At 40.4% G+C, this 16,802-nt stretch overlaps 1 protein-coding gene across 6 annotated transcripts in view; it reads right to left on the bottom strand.

Annotated features, from left to right (window-relative positions):
• The window catches only part of DYNC1I1 (dynein cytoplasmic 1 intermediate chain 1), a 295,022-nt gene that overhangs the window by 104,413 nt on the left and 173,807 nt on the right, over nt 1-16,802 (bottom strand). For all 6 annotated transcript variants that reach the window (XM_037136706.2, XM_037136707.2, XM_053655067.1 and 3 more), the window contains 3 exons: nt 11,256-11,345; nt 4,800-4,962; nt 2,617-2,716 (listed from right to left, as the gene is read on the bottom strand). In XM_037136706.2, the coding sequence (XP_036992601.1) occupies nt 2,617-2,716; nt 4,800-4,962; nt 11,256-11,345 (353 nt within the window). The remainder of the gene's footprint in view (nt 1-2,616; nt 2,717-4,799; nt 4,963-11,255; nt 11,346-16,802) is intronic.

Here is a 16,802-nt window from a genome sequence, read left to right as displayed (position 1 = left end):
GAATTCCTGCCCTTTACAGTCTCACCTCCTGCAACAAAAATACTGCACAGAATGCAGTGTGGAAGCAAACACATCCATGAGCAAGATGCCCATCACACACTCAGGCTGGGGGGGACTGGCCACTGACGCTGGCCCTGCAGCCTGTGGGGGGAGCGCTGCCAGCCGACCCAGGAACAAGGAGAAGTTGCCTTTGAGGAATGTGTCTGATAAGATTCCTGTGTACTTTCCAGACTCTGAACAAGTGAACAAGCCAAGTGAAGTGTTTCCTCAGGGTTGGATCTGATTTCTGTGCACACGCCTGAGAACATGCTCACAGACCACCCACACACTGGTGGGAAGTGATCGGACAAACCCTGCTTGTGTTAGTCTCTGCACGATTAGGCGCTGCCTGCCCTGCTCTTTGGATGTAAAAGGAGATTCAAGGGCAAAGAACACTCACCCACTGGTAGCTGATGACATTCCAGTTGTGGGGGCTTATTCTTCTCCTCAGTCCTGCTGTCCTCCAGCATAACTACGTGGGGCTCTTCACATCATCTGTTTCACTCTCTGCCTACAATGGCCTCTTCTCCTCCTTCATTTGTCTAAATCCCAGTCTTCTGAGAAGCCTTGTCTGACCAGAAACAGAGCCCAACCTCCATTGAACTCTGAAAGCAGTTGCTACCTGCCCCATATCATTCAGCACTCATCACCATCCTTGGTTCCAGATTCATAAGCCCTTCGTGGGTGGCAGTGGTGAAGAGCATATGCCCTGAAGTGCTAAAAGACTTGTGTTCAAATCCCCACTCTACCGCATCCTAGCTGGGTGATCTAGCAAATTACTTAGTTTCTCTGAGCTACAGTTTCCTCATCTGTAACATGGAGACAATAATAGTGGCCACCTCATATGAAATAGGATAATGCCATCAGAGCAGGTGGCACAGTGCTTAGCAAATAGGAACCACAAACTAAAAAGCTAGCCATGATTATTATTCCTAATAAAAGCATAGACTATGAGAAAGCAGAAACTGTATTGTACCTAAATGGCTAGCACTCGTCACTCCTACTCCCCTCATTGCTACGATGTCACTGTCATTGACGGAGGGAACAAAACGTGGTCATCAGAAACCATCTGGGTTCAAATTCTGCCCATACCACACGAGGCTGCGTGTCTGTGTGCACATAACGTGTCTGCTCCGCACTGGATGAGCTGCCAACGAGTTGGGTTGGGCTACTCAGCAAATCGGCTTTGGGTAAATTTGTCTGCTGTCACTCCAAAGACCACACTCAGGGTTTTAGACATTTTTCTTATTGATAATGGGGAGTTTTAATCAAGGGGAGTGAAATATTCAGATTTGCAATTTAGAAAGATTACAGTTGAACCTGGAGAAACATGGGTTTGAACTGAACAAGCTTACTTTACAGGCCAATTTTTTCCAATAAATATGCAGCCAGCCCTCCATATGCCTAGCTTTTGAATCCACGGTTGGGAATCCATGGAAGTGGAGGGCTGACTGTATGCACTGTTCTACGCCATCTCTTAGAGGGTGCTCGAGCATCCATAGACTGATACCTGCAGAGGGAAGGAGAGGGCTGGGCCTGGAAACAACCCCCCGAAGATACCTTAGGGACAATTGGGAAGTCAAAGGTTACATGCCAATCTTCAACTGTGTGGGGTGGTGGGGGGTAAGGGGTGGATGTTGGTATCTTGACCCCCTGCATCATTCAAGGGTCAACTGTATTTGGTTAGATGTTCAGAAGGAAAACTATGGGTGGGCAAGCATAGAATAGAAGGTTAGCAACTTCACAGGTGTAAGATAAGGGATACATGAGTAGAGAAATGGACAGTTCTGGTGAAAGAGTGGGCCTGAGAGATAAGGGAGAAGAAATCGCTAACATTAATGATGAAAGTTTTACATTGGCCCTTGGATATGGTGTTAATATAGAGAGAAGGTAGTAGGCCAAAAAGGATTTGGAATTTGGGGAAATAATGAGTTATTTGAGATTCTATGAGACACCTGAGAGGATCTGTCTGGCATGTAAACTGGAATTCAGGAGGGATATTGGGTAGCAGACAAAAACAGGCGTCCACTGGTGACTGAATCCAGAGCGGCAGAAGAAATCCCCCACACAGACCATGTTCGGAAGAAGAGTAGAGGCTGAAGGCATGACCCTGTGGACCACAAGGGTGGAAGAGGACAAAGACACCGTAGGGAAGTCTGAGAACTAGAAGAGAGTAGAGCTGCAGAACTCAGTGGAAGGATATTGTTTTAAAAAATATGGGGAGGTCAACTAGACTGATGACAGAGGGAAGTCAGGGTGAACGAAGGCTTAAATTTCCACAGGTTTTGAGAAATAGGAAATCATTGGTGACCTTAAGGAGAGCAGCTTCAAAGACCGAATGGCCTGAGTCCTGGTCTAGTACCTAGCACATAGTAAGTGCCCAATGCACACGAGTAACAGTGTAAAATTTAAACTGAAACCTCATTAAAATAAGGAAGACAACCAACAGGCAGAGATGAAAAATTTGTAGGTTAGTGAACATATCCACAGAAGTGGAGCAACTCTCTCTTATTTTTAAAAATGCTTTTTATATCAATGGCATTAGAAACCCAGTTTGTCCCATCCCAGCAACCTTACCTGGAGAGACCAGTCCATACAAGTGACCACTCGGTGCTTGGACCAACGCTCATCATAGAACTGGCGATTGAAAGAAAGGTTGGCTCCAGCCTGGACATCCCTGGTGGGTGGACATATGAAAGATATGAAAGATAAATATGATGCTTCAGAATGGGGCTTTATCTTTTCCGCTAATACCGAAAGAATGAAATGGCCAAAGCAGGGCACTTCCTGAAGCCAGAGCCACCAGAGCTTAGATAGCAAACTCTGATCACAAATAAATAAACTATCAAGGATCTCCCTTATGAAAAGCTCTCTCTAACCTGGCCCAGAAAAAGTTTCCACGTGTTGTTCCAAGCATGGTGTGCAATGTCCAGTTCGTTTCAGGTTCTCATCTTGACCAGTCCTAATGATTCTTCTCCTCTTAACGGGTTCTGTCTGGAAGCAGAGTTCCTAGACATTTCCCAGCTGTCAAGGGAGCACAGCACGCTTGGAGATTCTTTGACAACAATGCCCCCTTATCTAGCCTTTGGCCAGAGATGATATACTTGCTGCTCTTCACCAGTAATTTCTGATTGACAGGACTGGTTGCCTTCCTGGTCAATAGCAAGTGATAAGCTCTACCACGAGAAAGACACGGTGGTGAGTGGGGGATTCACTGAATGTATTAGATATTTAACATGGACTAAAGCAGCATGTGGGTCTAGAATTACACTTCGTCCACATTAATGTGGCTGACACTCAGCTGGTCTCGAAACTCCTCTGAAGACCTCTGCACGGGTCATGCCCTTGCTCTGTAAGACAGAGTGTTTAAACTGAGGGATGCTTGTTTTCTGCCAGCAGCTTTTGGACATGAACAAAAAGCTGCCTAAATTTCTTGGGCTTCAGTTTAGGAATTCCTTCCCACTCCCCTTTTTTTCTGTTCATTTGCTTTATTCCATTCGCATGCATCCCACATCACCAGCTCATTTTATGAGCTACATTAAACATCACCTGTTTTGTGTAGGTGATGTTTTGTGTAGCTCTTGTTCAGGCCAGGTGACCTGGCTTGAGATTCTTTACTTAGGCTCCAATCAGCTGATTTATTTGGAGGGGTTTTATTTTTTTCCTCCCCTGTGAACCCTTCCACACCTGCACCATTGCAAACTGAGGCAAGAGGTACATGTACCCAAGTAACTGTCGGGAAGCCAGAATAACACTGGGCCTGGTACCCAAGAGGAAACAAGACCCAGAAAATCAACAAAGCCAGAGAGTCGGCCTCTTAAAAAGAAAACAAACATCTCATAACATGTATATTGAGAAGATGCTTGTCTCTTTGAAGCGGGCTTGGGATGTTGTCAACTGTTAGAAGAGTTTCAGAACTCCCTTGTGAAGCTGTTTTGGAGTCTCTCTTATATATATTCCTTTGAGTGTCTTCAGTGATGATAGGTTGTCCTTTAAGAATGTATTTGAATTTTAGAAATAGCACGAAGTCAGGTCTGATGAAAAAGACAGGTCATCTTACCTTTTCATATTGTTCTCAGCATAAAAAAACTGGTGACCACAAAATCAGTTATTTCTATTTCTTACAAAGCTCCTGAAGTGCCTCCTACTGTCCCCGCCAGGACAGTCGGCAGCCACACCCTTTTATGATGTATATGTTACCGTCACAGGCAGAGTCATTTGGGACCATTTGCTTTTATTGATTAGCTTTTTGTTTGTTTTATCTGTAAGCATATCCCTGCATCTGTGTTTCCTAAAAGTCCCAGACACAGAATATTACGGTGTCAAAAGAGGAAAAAGTTTCCCGTGTCTGTTCACTGTCACATTAGTTAAGGTCTCTAGGTCTCATGTTTACTTCCCCCAGTCTCCTGTTTGCTTAGACATAAAAATAGATCTACTGGATATAAAGCAAATCTCCTTTTGCTGCTTATGAGAATGTTTCCTCAGAAGACAGTGTACATGACTCTGCCACCTGGACTCTTCCCCAGATATCAAGTTCAAAAGCATTTCACAGAAGCAGCACATGATAATTAGAGGGAAACTCTAAGCCAGAAGTTATAACCAAAGCCCTTAGTCAAAGCTGTTTAGCAAGATCATCTCTGGAATTTCACCCTCCTCTGATTTGTTAGGTATGGGATTTGCCTAGTCAATACAAATGTGACTTCAGAATCAACAGATGACTTATCGCAGTATTTTTTTTTAAAAGCACACAAGAAACTAACCCATCTTTTTCTTCTAACTCCCGACCGCTGTAGTCAAAGAAGATGTCCGAGTCTTCCGCCAGTGCTCTTTCAATGACCCGTATGGTTCGATCAAAAAAGATGAGAAATTCCTCTGAATGAAGGATCTGCTGTTTCTCTTCCTCCGTCAGCTCCCTGGGAGGGGCTTTTTATGTGAAAGAGATCATTAGGAAAGTAAAAAAAGGACAATTAAAAACGTCTCAAGAGGAATCTGACTCTTGAAAGAGATGGCTTATCAAAGGGGTGATAAGACACACTGAGATAAGCCATTTAAACCTAAATGACTCCCAAATTCACACCACAGGTTTTGCAGATGTCTCCATGGACATCTGCAATTTTACAAAAAGATTTCATATCTGGCCTAATTACTGCTTGGAAAAGTTGAAAGATTACAAATGAAAATAGATTGGTGGGTTTTTAGCGATCAGTTTTGAATAACGTTATTTTTTTAGAACTAATCTTTAAACAAAGGTGAAATAGTACATAATAGAGAAATCTAAAGCTATGTATATTAGATACTCCTATAACGCTTCACGTATTAACGATTAAAAACTCTCTGTACTATGATCCACATAGTACCTTTCCTCTTTCTATTCATTTTATTTTAGATAGTGTGTTGATAGAGCTGACTGATTATTATGTAGATTCCACTCAAAATCTGAAACGTCCTTCAAAATCTGCTTTCACCCTAAATACCTTGTTTTTAAACAGACACATGGAACAAATAAATGCTCCTGTAAAACACCTCACAACTGTTTTTATGCCTTACTTTTCCAGCATGATTAATCTTATCCAACTAATTTTAACACTGTGAAGTGAGGCAAAGAAAGGCTAAATAACCAGCAGTATGTCATATAGTCTGAAAGAAAGTTCACTTCAGAGTCACCATCAAGTTGCAGAAACTGTTCCTTCAGCAGCAGGGTTTACACAAAACACGGAGAAAAGATTAGGAACTCCCCCACCCTGAGAAACCCTCCAGGGCAGAAACTGTCAGTTGAACCTTTGTGGCTCTTCAGGAACCCCCATTCGACCCTCCTGCACGCAGAGCGCTTGATTGATGACTCTTTCGGGAGGACCCTGAAGTGCCTGGAGTGTAAGCTACAGAGCAAATTACAATTACAGGTGGGGTCTCCAGTGGCAACATTCACCCACAGGCTTTCCCCAAACACCGTCCCCATAGAACCAGGGCCCATATCAATAGGGTCACATGATCAGAGGAATCTTTCAGGTACAGACCTGGAGCATAACATTTTATGTAAATGTTATTTGATTCTATTAATGTTATCTCCGAGTCACTGTCCTGAGAAATGGGAATTGCCCCAAAGCTCTTCTGCAGAGCCGTGGCAGGGATCTTGAGCTTTTAATGTTCATAATGTCCCTCCCTTTCCCACCTCCCCTTTCCTGCCCAGACCACAATGCAGGAGGTCTGGAGGGACTCCAAAATCTGTTTTTGCACAAAAAAACTAGAATTGATTCTGATTAGTTGGTTCAGACCTTGAGAAACAGTCTCCAGGTAATACCATAACAAAAAATGATTCATCACTATAGCAAAAACAGCCCACCCCGTAGTTTCTAAGTATACTTAGAAATATTTCTTTGCTGCTGAAGTCCCCAGAGCCCAAAACCTGCCTATGTGCAGTGGGAGTCTCCGAGAACCCCATCAGCTCCTGCTGGGCAGGGCTCCTGGACACTGGTTTGCAAAATAGTGGAACAGGCAATATGTGGACGTGAGATAAAAAGAACCCCAGAAAACCAACCTGGAATCCAGCATTTCCTGTGCTGTATATTAGGTTTGATTCTTTAATCAGTTAAAGCTCTCTGAGCAACATTTCTATCTACAAAATCAGGTAATGATACCCAATTAATCATTAAGTAGTAATTCATTCATCTACTTTTTAGAACACCCATATATTAGTATGCATTTGAATTTTTCACTCTTATGTAAGTTCAAGAAATTAGTAAAACTACTAAATGTAACTAGGCAGAAAGAAAGAAAGAAAGAAAGAAAGAAAGAAAGAAAGAAAGAAAGAAAGAAAGAAAGAAAGAAAGAAGGAAGGAAGGAAGGAAGGAAGGAAGGAAGGAAGGAAGGAAGGAAGGAAGGAAGGAAGGAAAGAAGGAAAGAAGGAAAGAAAGAAAGGAAGAAAGGAACTTGCGAAATGTTAGGGTTATTTTGTTTTGGTTAGTACTGTTACATAAATAAATAAACTTCATTAAATAAGGATACTATAGGGGCATGAAAAATGTCTTATTTTAAAAGTCTCATTCAATCTTATTCACTATTGATAGATGACACGAGACATACTTGAAATTAAGCAGAGAATTAGAAATTTATTTTCCCCCATATTTTATTTTTATAGTATATTGGAAAACCCTTTCTATTCTGTTTATTTTTTCAGCTACTTCTATTTCACCTATATCTTTCTTTACAGATCCATTACCTAGAATAAAAAATAGCACCTGTGTAATTTTCTATAATTTTTTCTTCCCCGTAGCTTATTGTGACTTTGATCTCAGTTTTCAAGACATACACCTTCTCTGAGAGAAACATAAATGGCTGATCAAAGTGTATTTGCAAAGACCAAGTTCAGGTAGATGAAGCAGTAGTCTCTCCAGATATTCTATTTGACAATACAATATTTGGCTTGAAATTAAATTGCTATGAAACAAAGCAAATGATATATTTTATATTAAACTTTGATGTCTAAGAGGGATCAAATGATAAGATTTGTTAGCACAAAATAATAAGATGCATGAACAGGCAAGTACTTTTTTAAAGTGGTAAACAACGTTCAACTTAGGAGTTAAATAGGGCCACAGCTATTTTTGATCAAAACCCAAACCTCCCATATTTAAAAATCCCTAAATTGGTAAATGTTGTTACAATATAATGAAAATAGAACGGAGCATTCAAGAACCACAACCAAAAGCTGAAGTTACAGAGGAAACCTCTCCAGATAGAATATTTTATGAAGGACAATTGGTTGAGTAATGTAATCCACAAGGTTCAAAGTACAAGCATAACAATAAGAATCAGGACTGTATTACCCCAAGATAGACCCCAAATTCTCCCTGAAATATCTGTGTCTGCAGTTTTTCCCCTATTGCTAAAACCTAATGAATTTTTGAAACATGTTCACTGCATAAAAAGGGCAAGATTAATTTAATAGCAAAAGGCATATCAGAGCAAAATATGTTCATTGATAATATTTGATTTTTTATACGTTAAGCAGAAAATGCTATTATAGCAGCTTAGTTGTTTGTTTTTGCAACAAAATATTTAGTATTTCTGTCAAGAGCTAACAATACTTTTGCATTTAAAGTGACCTTTTTTAAAAAAAAGATTATTTATGCAAAGTACATGTGAATTACATATGGTCCCAATGACATAACAAATTTAAAACTTAGCAAAAGTTACCTGAACAGTCATATTTGGCTTGAATAAGAAGCATGAAAATAACGTACTGCATTTATGAAATTCAAAGTTCACATGGATGCCTAATTCTGTGAATCCATATCCTGAAAAAATTAAAACCTAGTATAAATTTTATTTCAGAATTTACTTTTTATTCTACTTATAGAAATGTTCATTTATCTTGGCTTTACAGATGAAAATAATTTTTTATGTCTTTCATGATAAGCTTAATCTATTTTCTCTGCTTTCTTGAGTTTTATTGACCTTAAGGTATACTTTTTCCGTTTCTTTTAAATTTACTATATTTATTATATAGTGTATCTTTTGGTTTCTTGGGTTCTTGATATTTTTTTTCTCTCTAAAAATGTAAAATTGTCCTGGCTGGTGTGGCTCAGTTGGTTGGAGCATCGTCCCACTGACCAAAAGTTCACGGGTTTGATTGCTGGTCAGGGCACATACTCAGGTTGCAAGTTTGATCCCCTGTTGAGGCACATATAAGAAGGCAACTGATCAATGTTTCTCTCTCACATCTGTGTTTTCCTCCCTTTCTCTCTCTCTCTCTCTCTTTCTCCCTTCCTTTTTCTAAAAGCAATGAAAAAAATGTCCCTGGATGAGGATTTAAAAAATATATAAAATTCATTTTGAAATTCACAATTTATATTGAGCATCTCAACAATATTATTTTAGGTTAAAAGTTATTTTTAAAATATCCACTTCAGAAATGTCTTGCCCTGCTTCAATGATGTAGCTTTAAATTTCAATACAAAAATGACATCTTTTAATATTTTGCAAGAATATATCTAAAAGATAAAAATAAATAAGCAAACCCACATAGCTTAAATTTATCGTCAGATTAAACAGCGAGAGCAGCTCTTAGGGGAATTTTGCAGTGAAGTCAGTTCACAAACAAGAAGCAGACTAATGAAGGAGGATGCCCTTCTCTGAAGTTACTGTGAGCTTTATGAGTTAATGAGCACCTACAAGAGTTAGGTTTCTGATTCTGTCGTTAAATCTCCAAACATGACACTGGAAAGACACACACACACATTCCCTAAATTTTGATTAAAAGCTAAAACATACCTGCTATTTTTCTCTACTCTGTCATGGAAAAAAAAGTGAAAACAGTAATAAATCAAACCCATATTTCTTTACTGCTTAATGCATTTTGATGTCACATGGGCAAAAATGTCAAAAGCGAGTGAGCAGTATTTTTTTTCTCATCTCCCCCTGCCACTTTTTTTTTTAACTCCAAAAAAGGCCAGATTGCTCAAAAATGTGTTCCCTGGTTTGAAACCATGGATGTCAAGTTTCAGCCCAGAGCAAATTTTTATGGCTGAGTAATAAATCCCTGAAACTCAGGGTTCATAATGGAAGTGCTGACACAGCCCGAACGACGCTGCAGCCGTGTGAATGGCGCCACGATTATATCTGCTAGAGATTCTTTCAGAAGTTGGCAAAATATTGTCTTGCTTTGAAAAAAAAGCCAGGGAGGGTTTGATGCCAACATAAACATGCTTTTAGCCCATTATGTGTTAATTTGCAGAGAAGCCATTAATAGAAACGAAGGCACACGGGGCAGCAGTAATAGAAAATGTTTTCAAACTTGTTTTTGACTTCGAACAGGACTTTAATCAATTCCATGAACTATGAGTAACAGTGGAAATTGGAGGGTGTTTTTGCTCAGAAGTGAAGGAGGAGGTTGCAGTGCTTTGCCAAAGGAGACAATTTGGAGATTGGGATTTCGGGTGGGAGTGGGGGTGGGGGTGATCAGTGCCAGGACACAGAGAACATACCCTGGCTTTTTACCACACAGTATATCTGAACAATATTTTGCAAAAGCAAGAAAAAGGTATTTTAACAAATCCTGACTCATTTTGTCTTGTGCTACACCTGTGTCAATGACATTTTATTCATCAGCTTTAAAAAAATATGCTGTTAGCAGAAGTTTGAGTGTGAAATCTCTTCAATCAAATCCATTTAGAATCTGTGGGGAAGTAACTCTTGTGTCTTCTGTGGATGCTACTGTAAAGGCGCTGAATCCACTCCCTGCCCTCAGTTGTACCCTAGAACTTGAGAGCAATCAGCCTCAATGTCTGGGCTGGCTGAAGTGGGTACGCACGACCAGCATGTGGGTCGACCTTCCGGCGAAAGTCCCCAGTGGCAGCCATGTCACACACACTGTGACAGAGCTAGAGGCATAAAATTTTAAATCAAATGGGCTTCTTATAAGACTTATGCTGATCTATATTTGGGACACTTAATAGGAAATATGGAAAAATCTTTTTAATCCACACTCTGTTCTTAAAAATACTCCACTGCCCAGCAAGAATGACAATTTCAAAATTCTCTTTTGTCCCCAAAGCTGAGAATCTCAAGGGGATATAAATTAGATTTTCAGGAAAACATCACCTGTAGTATTGTCTTCCCCCTCCTTTGTCCTTGTTATAATTTTTAATTTTTCAATCACAGTTGACATACAATATTATATTAGTTTTGGGTGTAGGACATACTGATTAGACACTTATATACCTTACACAGTGATCACCCTGCTGAGTCAGGTACCCATCTGACACCATACAGGGTTATTACAGTATTGCTGACTGTACTCTCCAAGTGCACTTTGCGTCCCGTGACAATTTTTTTCTCTTTTGCTTCCTTTTTTATTCTTTGTTTTTTTTCTTTCTAATTACTATTATCATTGGGAATATACAGTAGAGTGGACTACATAATATAACAGTTGATAGCAACTGTCTCACTATCACTGTTCAGTAATAATTTTCCTAGAATCAATGATTTGTTGCTGGAACTGTGGATGGTTGGCACTTCACTTGCTTCTATCATTCAAAAATACAACTGACTTTTGCTTGGGAGATTAAAGTTTATGTTGCTAAACGTAAGGTATTGAACCATCATAGAAAACCTTCCACAGAGAGGGTATGCATTTAACTTTTACTTACCTCTAGAGTCCCTTATGCTGATAAAATAAATAAGTAAAACAATGACTCAGTGTATCTCCCACACCATACCTTCCTTCACTTCCTGTTTTTTGTCTTGATTTTCCAGCTCTGAGTCGTGGCCAATTTTAGGTTCTACCATTTCCTCATCTTCTTCATCCTCTGGGGAAAAAAAGAAAGAGAAAAATGCATTATTATCTTTCCTTCAAATCAAAGTCTTTGGTTGATGGTGGGAGGTAGGGGCAAAGGGTAAAGTTCCAATCATTTAGGGCAACTTCTAAGTAAATCAGTCCACAATGAATGCCCAAGATATATGTTCATGAATATATAAATAAATTATCTCCAGAAGGGGCCTCTTTGAAAGTCCCCCCAAGTTGCTGGGAAAACCGCCCTGAGTCAGCACCTGCTCCATCCACCTCCAGGCCCTCACCACATGGGATGCCTTGGAATTGCCTCTCTGACCTCTGAAGCTTCTTCAGAGATGGCCCAGGAACAGACTTTAAAATGTTTCCACCTGGGGCACATTCTCCACAGGGGACACCTGCTGTACAGACGACTCATTTCCAATTTAATTCTCACCAAATTAATTTGTTTTTGACCTACAGGAAAGGGTTAAATACAGGTCTGACCCGGGGTCAAATGCCATTGGCAAGTAAACCACCAGGGGTAGGGCCCCCAAAAGTCATTGCCATTGGCCTCCAAGAAAACAACCAACCCACATGGCATTTACACATTCAGAGCAGCTCATGCATTAATGTGAATTTAATGAGCACTAACAAATGGACCCAGTAGGCTACGGCTGCCAGATGTTGTAGTGCCCTTCCTGCCCTATGCAAATGTGTGCTCACTCTCTCTGCTCTCAGCCTGCCCGTCTCGGAGGCCCCTTTCATTGTGGACGGCTTGGAATCATCAGTCACCACGTACAAGACGTTGGGGAGAGTCAAAATGTCACAAGAAAATCCAACTTAGAGAGATAAAATGATCTAAAAAATTATAACTTGCTTTCACAGTTTTAAAAAATACATTTGTTCTACTCTTAAGTTTTATATTCACCATAGGCTACTGATTTTATTGGTTCAAGTGGAGTTTAAAATAAATGACTTCATTTCCAACCCCATACATTCATTCATATATTAATTCATTCATTCATTCAACAAATATGGACAAACCTTCTACATTATCTCAAGCTCTATGGATAGTCCTGTTCCCATTCCCAAAAATCTTGAGGCTTACATCAACTCAAAACTCCTGCACCACCAACTGAGAGAAGCACTGTAAATGCATACTTAAATGCCCATAATTAAAAATATAGAGCCTGAAAAGCAACTCCAAAAGTTCTCACCATACTAAGCCAGTCGTTTGTGAAATAAATCGTAATTTTAAAAATATGGACATATAAAGTATGGCATTGCAACTTAGATATTAAATGTTTTAAGTGTGAATCTTCACTGACAGGTAGTGTTCTATATGCACGTGTATGGGTTGTAGAACCCACCTCATTACTGCCTAACCACACTACATACATATCAGAAAAAATATAAAACACTCTTAAGGAAAATTGTCCATTTTAATGACCACATCATTGCTAATTCATACCTATGAGACAAATATTTGCTGGAAATTTTGTAAAGAACACTGAGTTACACAGATTTTTAGAGAAATAAACCTTTAGAACATTAAATAACACATCTAAGACCTTACCCACAAAATAAAGATATCACTGGTACCTACCCATTAAAAACCTGCTTGTAAAATCCTGAACAAAACATTCACCAACACATGTTGTAGCTCCCTGATGCAAAAACCTAACACAAAGCTCAAAGATGCACTAGCTGCAGGGAACTTTCCTCTTTTGCTAAGCCTTGAAGGGAGAAACAATTTTCAAAAGGACACTTATTTGCTGAGAGATGGCCCCATTTCTAAACCTTCTAGAGGCGTACTCTTTAAACGTATATAATGGATTCATCAGCAACAAGTAAGTACAAGTAACTCCAACAAAGGTGACAAGGCACATGCTGTTATGTGTAGAATCATGCCCCCCCCCCAAATTCATCTGTTGAATACCTAACCCCTAGTAGCTCAGAATGGGACCATATTGGGAACTAGGTTTTTGTAGATGTAATTAATTAAATGAGGCCACACTGAAGGAAAGTGGGCACCTAACCCAGTATGACTGGTGTCCTTATAAAAGGGGAAGTTTAGACAAAGACTCTGAGGCAAAGATTGGGGTGATGCTTCTATGGGCCAAGGAACATCAAAGGTTGGCAGCAAAACTCCAGAAACTAGGGAGGAATCATGGAAAAGGCTCTTCCTCAGAATGCTCAGAAGGAACCAACTCTGCCAACGTGGTGATCTCGGACTTCTAGCCTTCAGAACTGCAGGACTCAAATCACCCAGTTTGTGGCGCTTTGTTACAGCAGCCCTAGCAAACTTTAAAAAAAGGGCCAGTAAAGTGCCTTACTTTCTATTATCTTATGATCTAGTAGAAGAGATACAGGAGATAAACAACAATGATACCCAAGGCAGACATGAATGCTTTACTTGTATAATCTAATTTGTTTATCGGAACTTGGTACCATTAGGCTAATTTTATAGCCGAGAAGGCAGAGGAATGCCCCTCCAGAAAGCAAACAAACAAAAACAAGCAAACAACAACAAAAAATCTCCCAACCATGTCCACCTTTAAGTTCTACCTGGTTCTGCTTGTGTCTAGTCTATGATCTTGAACCATTAGACATACTGCCTTTCTCCCCACAGCATGACATGAAATAAAATGCCAAGCAGGAGAAAGTCCTAAAGTGCAAGCAGGTACGACATTCAGCTACAGTATAAGGAGGGGCTCGTGGAGGCTCTTGGAGGGGGTCGTCACACGGCCTCAACATGGGCTGCTCTTCTACACATAAGGTTCAACTGAGGAGTCAGGTTTCAATCCTTGAGCGCCCTGCATGATGGGTGGTCTTAGGTAGCAAGAGTATACATGTTGTATCCAAATTCTGTTCTCATTTTCCTTTCAGAATCCACTGCCCTGGGACCTGACCGGCCATTCTTAAGTGCAGATTCCTCTGGCCAGACTCACCACTTGGGTCATGGGAAGTATCCAAGTTCAAGGGTGGAGTCTACCACTTGCGAGCCTCTTGATATTGCACAATTTAGAGAAACGCTCTGAGGCCATGTTTCCCCATTTGCTGAACTGGGATAATAATAATCCTTTCTTAAAACACACTTTTGTTTTACGAATAACCAAATAAAGTAATTGACATGAGATGGCATTTTAAACCATCAAGAGAGTTGGAAATATTCCTACCCAGAAACCTTCAAACTGGTGTTGCCTTAGCCTGTATGCCAACCAAGATTTATCGAGCACTTACTATGTACCAGGTGTGGGAAGATGACAAAGAACAAGACAGACAAAAAAGAAAATCTCTGTGCTCATGGAGCTTCCCTTCGAGTTGCTGAAGAGAAACCTCAAACCAATAATCAAAACATACACGGTATCAGATAAGTGCTGTGGGGAAACAGAAGCCTGCAAAGGAGCATTGGGCGTGCTGGTAATGGGGGGGATGAGCGGAATTTAAAGTACAGTGGTCAACCCTGGCTGGTGTAGCTCAGTGGATTGAGCACGGGCTATGAATCAAAGGGTCGCTGGTTCGATTCCCAGTCGGGGCACATGCCTGGACTGTGAGCCAGGTCCCCAGTGGGAGCCACGTGAGAGGCAACCACACATAGATATTTCTCTCCCTCTTTTTCTCCCTCCCTTCCCTTCTCTCTAAAAATAAATAAATAAAATCTTAAAAAAAAAATAAAATAGAGTGGTCAGGAAAGGCCACACCAAGGTGACATTTGAGTAGAAAATTCAAGAAGTTAAGGGAGTGAGCCATATGGACATCTTGGGCAAATAAGACCAGTAACAAATAGATTCCTCCAGCTCATTCTGTGGACGAGATGGGGCAAGGTCTAAATTATTCGGTCATCAGCTCCATGGACGATGGGGCTGTGTGTTCATCAGAGCCGGCCAGTCTGTACATTCGGAACTCACAGTCCTCAAAATGAAGTCAGTTTCACCAGATGACAGTCAGCTTTAAATAGTATCAAGTTCTCACCTTTCACAGAAATAAGGGCTTTTATATCAAACATTAATTCCTGGAAGAGCCAAAAGCACCAGACAATGTCACTCTGAGCTTTTCAGAAAAATATCATTCTGCCAGGGCTCGGCTATAACAAGGGCCAGGTCCGTGATAGCAACGTGTTCCTGTGCCAGGTGCTGGGCATAAAATTATCTAATGTGTTAGGTCATTGAACGTTCTTTTTTATTCTTTTAATTGAATTTATTGGCATGACCCTGGTTAACAAAATTATATAGGTTTCAGGTGCACAATTTCACAACAACACACCGTGTACACTGCGGTGTGTGCTCACCACTCCAAGTCAGGGCTCCATCCACCACCATTTATTCCCCTGTACTGCCTCCTCCTCCCCCACTCCTGAGTTATCTGATTCTTTAAATAGAAAATCTTTCCCTAGATAATGTTTTTGATGAGTTTTTTAAAAACTAACAAACGTTTGTTGTATTTATAATATGCACCAAGTCCCATAATGAGATACTGTGAATTAGAGAGAAACAAATAGAAATAAGCCAGGTGGTGAGGGACAAATACCATATGACCTCACCTTTAACTGGAACGTAATCAACAAAAGAAAAAAGCAAATAAAATATAACCAGAGTCCTTGATTAAGAGCAATCTAACAATAGCCAGAGGGGAGGGGGGAGGGGACGGTAGGGAGAAGGGTTTTCAGGAACTACTATAAAGGACACATGGGCAAAACCAAGGGGAAGGATGCAGGCAAGGGAGGGAGGTGGGTTTGGAAGGGGTAGGGGTGGGGAGAAAATACAGCAACTGTAGTTGAACACCAATAAAATAATTTAAATTAAAAAAAATTTTAAAGAGCAGTACCTGCATCTTTAAAGTGATTATAAAGCAGCTGTACCCATTCATTTGCAGTGGCCACAGAATTCTTGGTCTATCAGCCTTTTAAAGACACAAAGTGTTTCAGTGGATATGTTAAGGAAGTAAAACACAAGAGACTGGTTTGTTTCTCTGCATACTGATATGTTTGCCTTGCTCAGCAAAGGTGGTGTATTTTTCTTTAAGACTGGTTTCCTTTCTAGTGCAATTGGAATTACTTCTGTTGAAACCATTTTCAAAACCGTTCAATAACGTTAAAGAAAAGTATTTATGTAGACCCACTACAGACTACTGATATATGAGTTGTGCCACTAGTTCATACCCGGTTACACTTCCTCTAAGATCGGAGGGAAAAAAAATTACCACCTGCGTGTGGTTTCCTGTACCAGGTCCACACAAGAAATTAAACTGGTGGCAGAAGTTAATGACCTGTCAGGGAGAGGGCTAATTTCACACAATGGCATCTTTTGGACATATTATTTTATTTAGCACCCCAATTCTGCTGTCTGCAATTGCTGCAGTCATTCCCCCTGAAGCTGGAAAGATCTTCGGTAACCACTGTCCTCCTTCCGGAAGATTTTCGGCAGGTCTGAGAATGAACTACATGTTCCGCGCACCCACTGATAACACACTCAGCACAGGACCCGGTCCTTTG

This window comes from Artibeus jamaicensis, unplaced genomic scaffold (genome assembly GCF_021234435.1).
Source record: "Artibeus jamaicensis isolate MK-2021 breed Jamaican fruit bat unplaced genomic scaffold, CSHL_Jam_final contig_923, whole genome shotgun sequence".
NCBI lineage: Eukaryota > Metazoa > Chordata > Mammalia > Chiroptera > Phyllostomidae > Artibeus > Artibeus jamaicensis.
The sequence above is the reverse complement of the archived record's forward strand: the minus strand, read 5'-3'. Positions and strand labels throughout refer to the sequence as shown.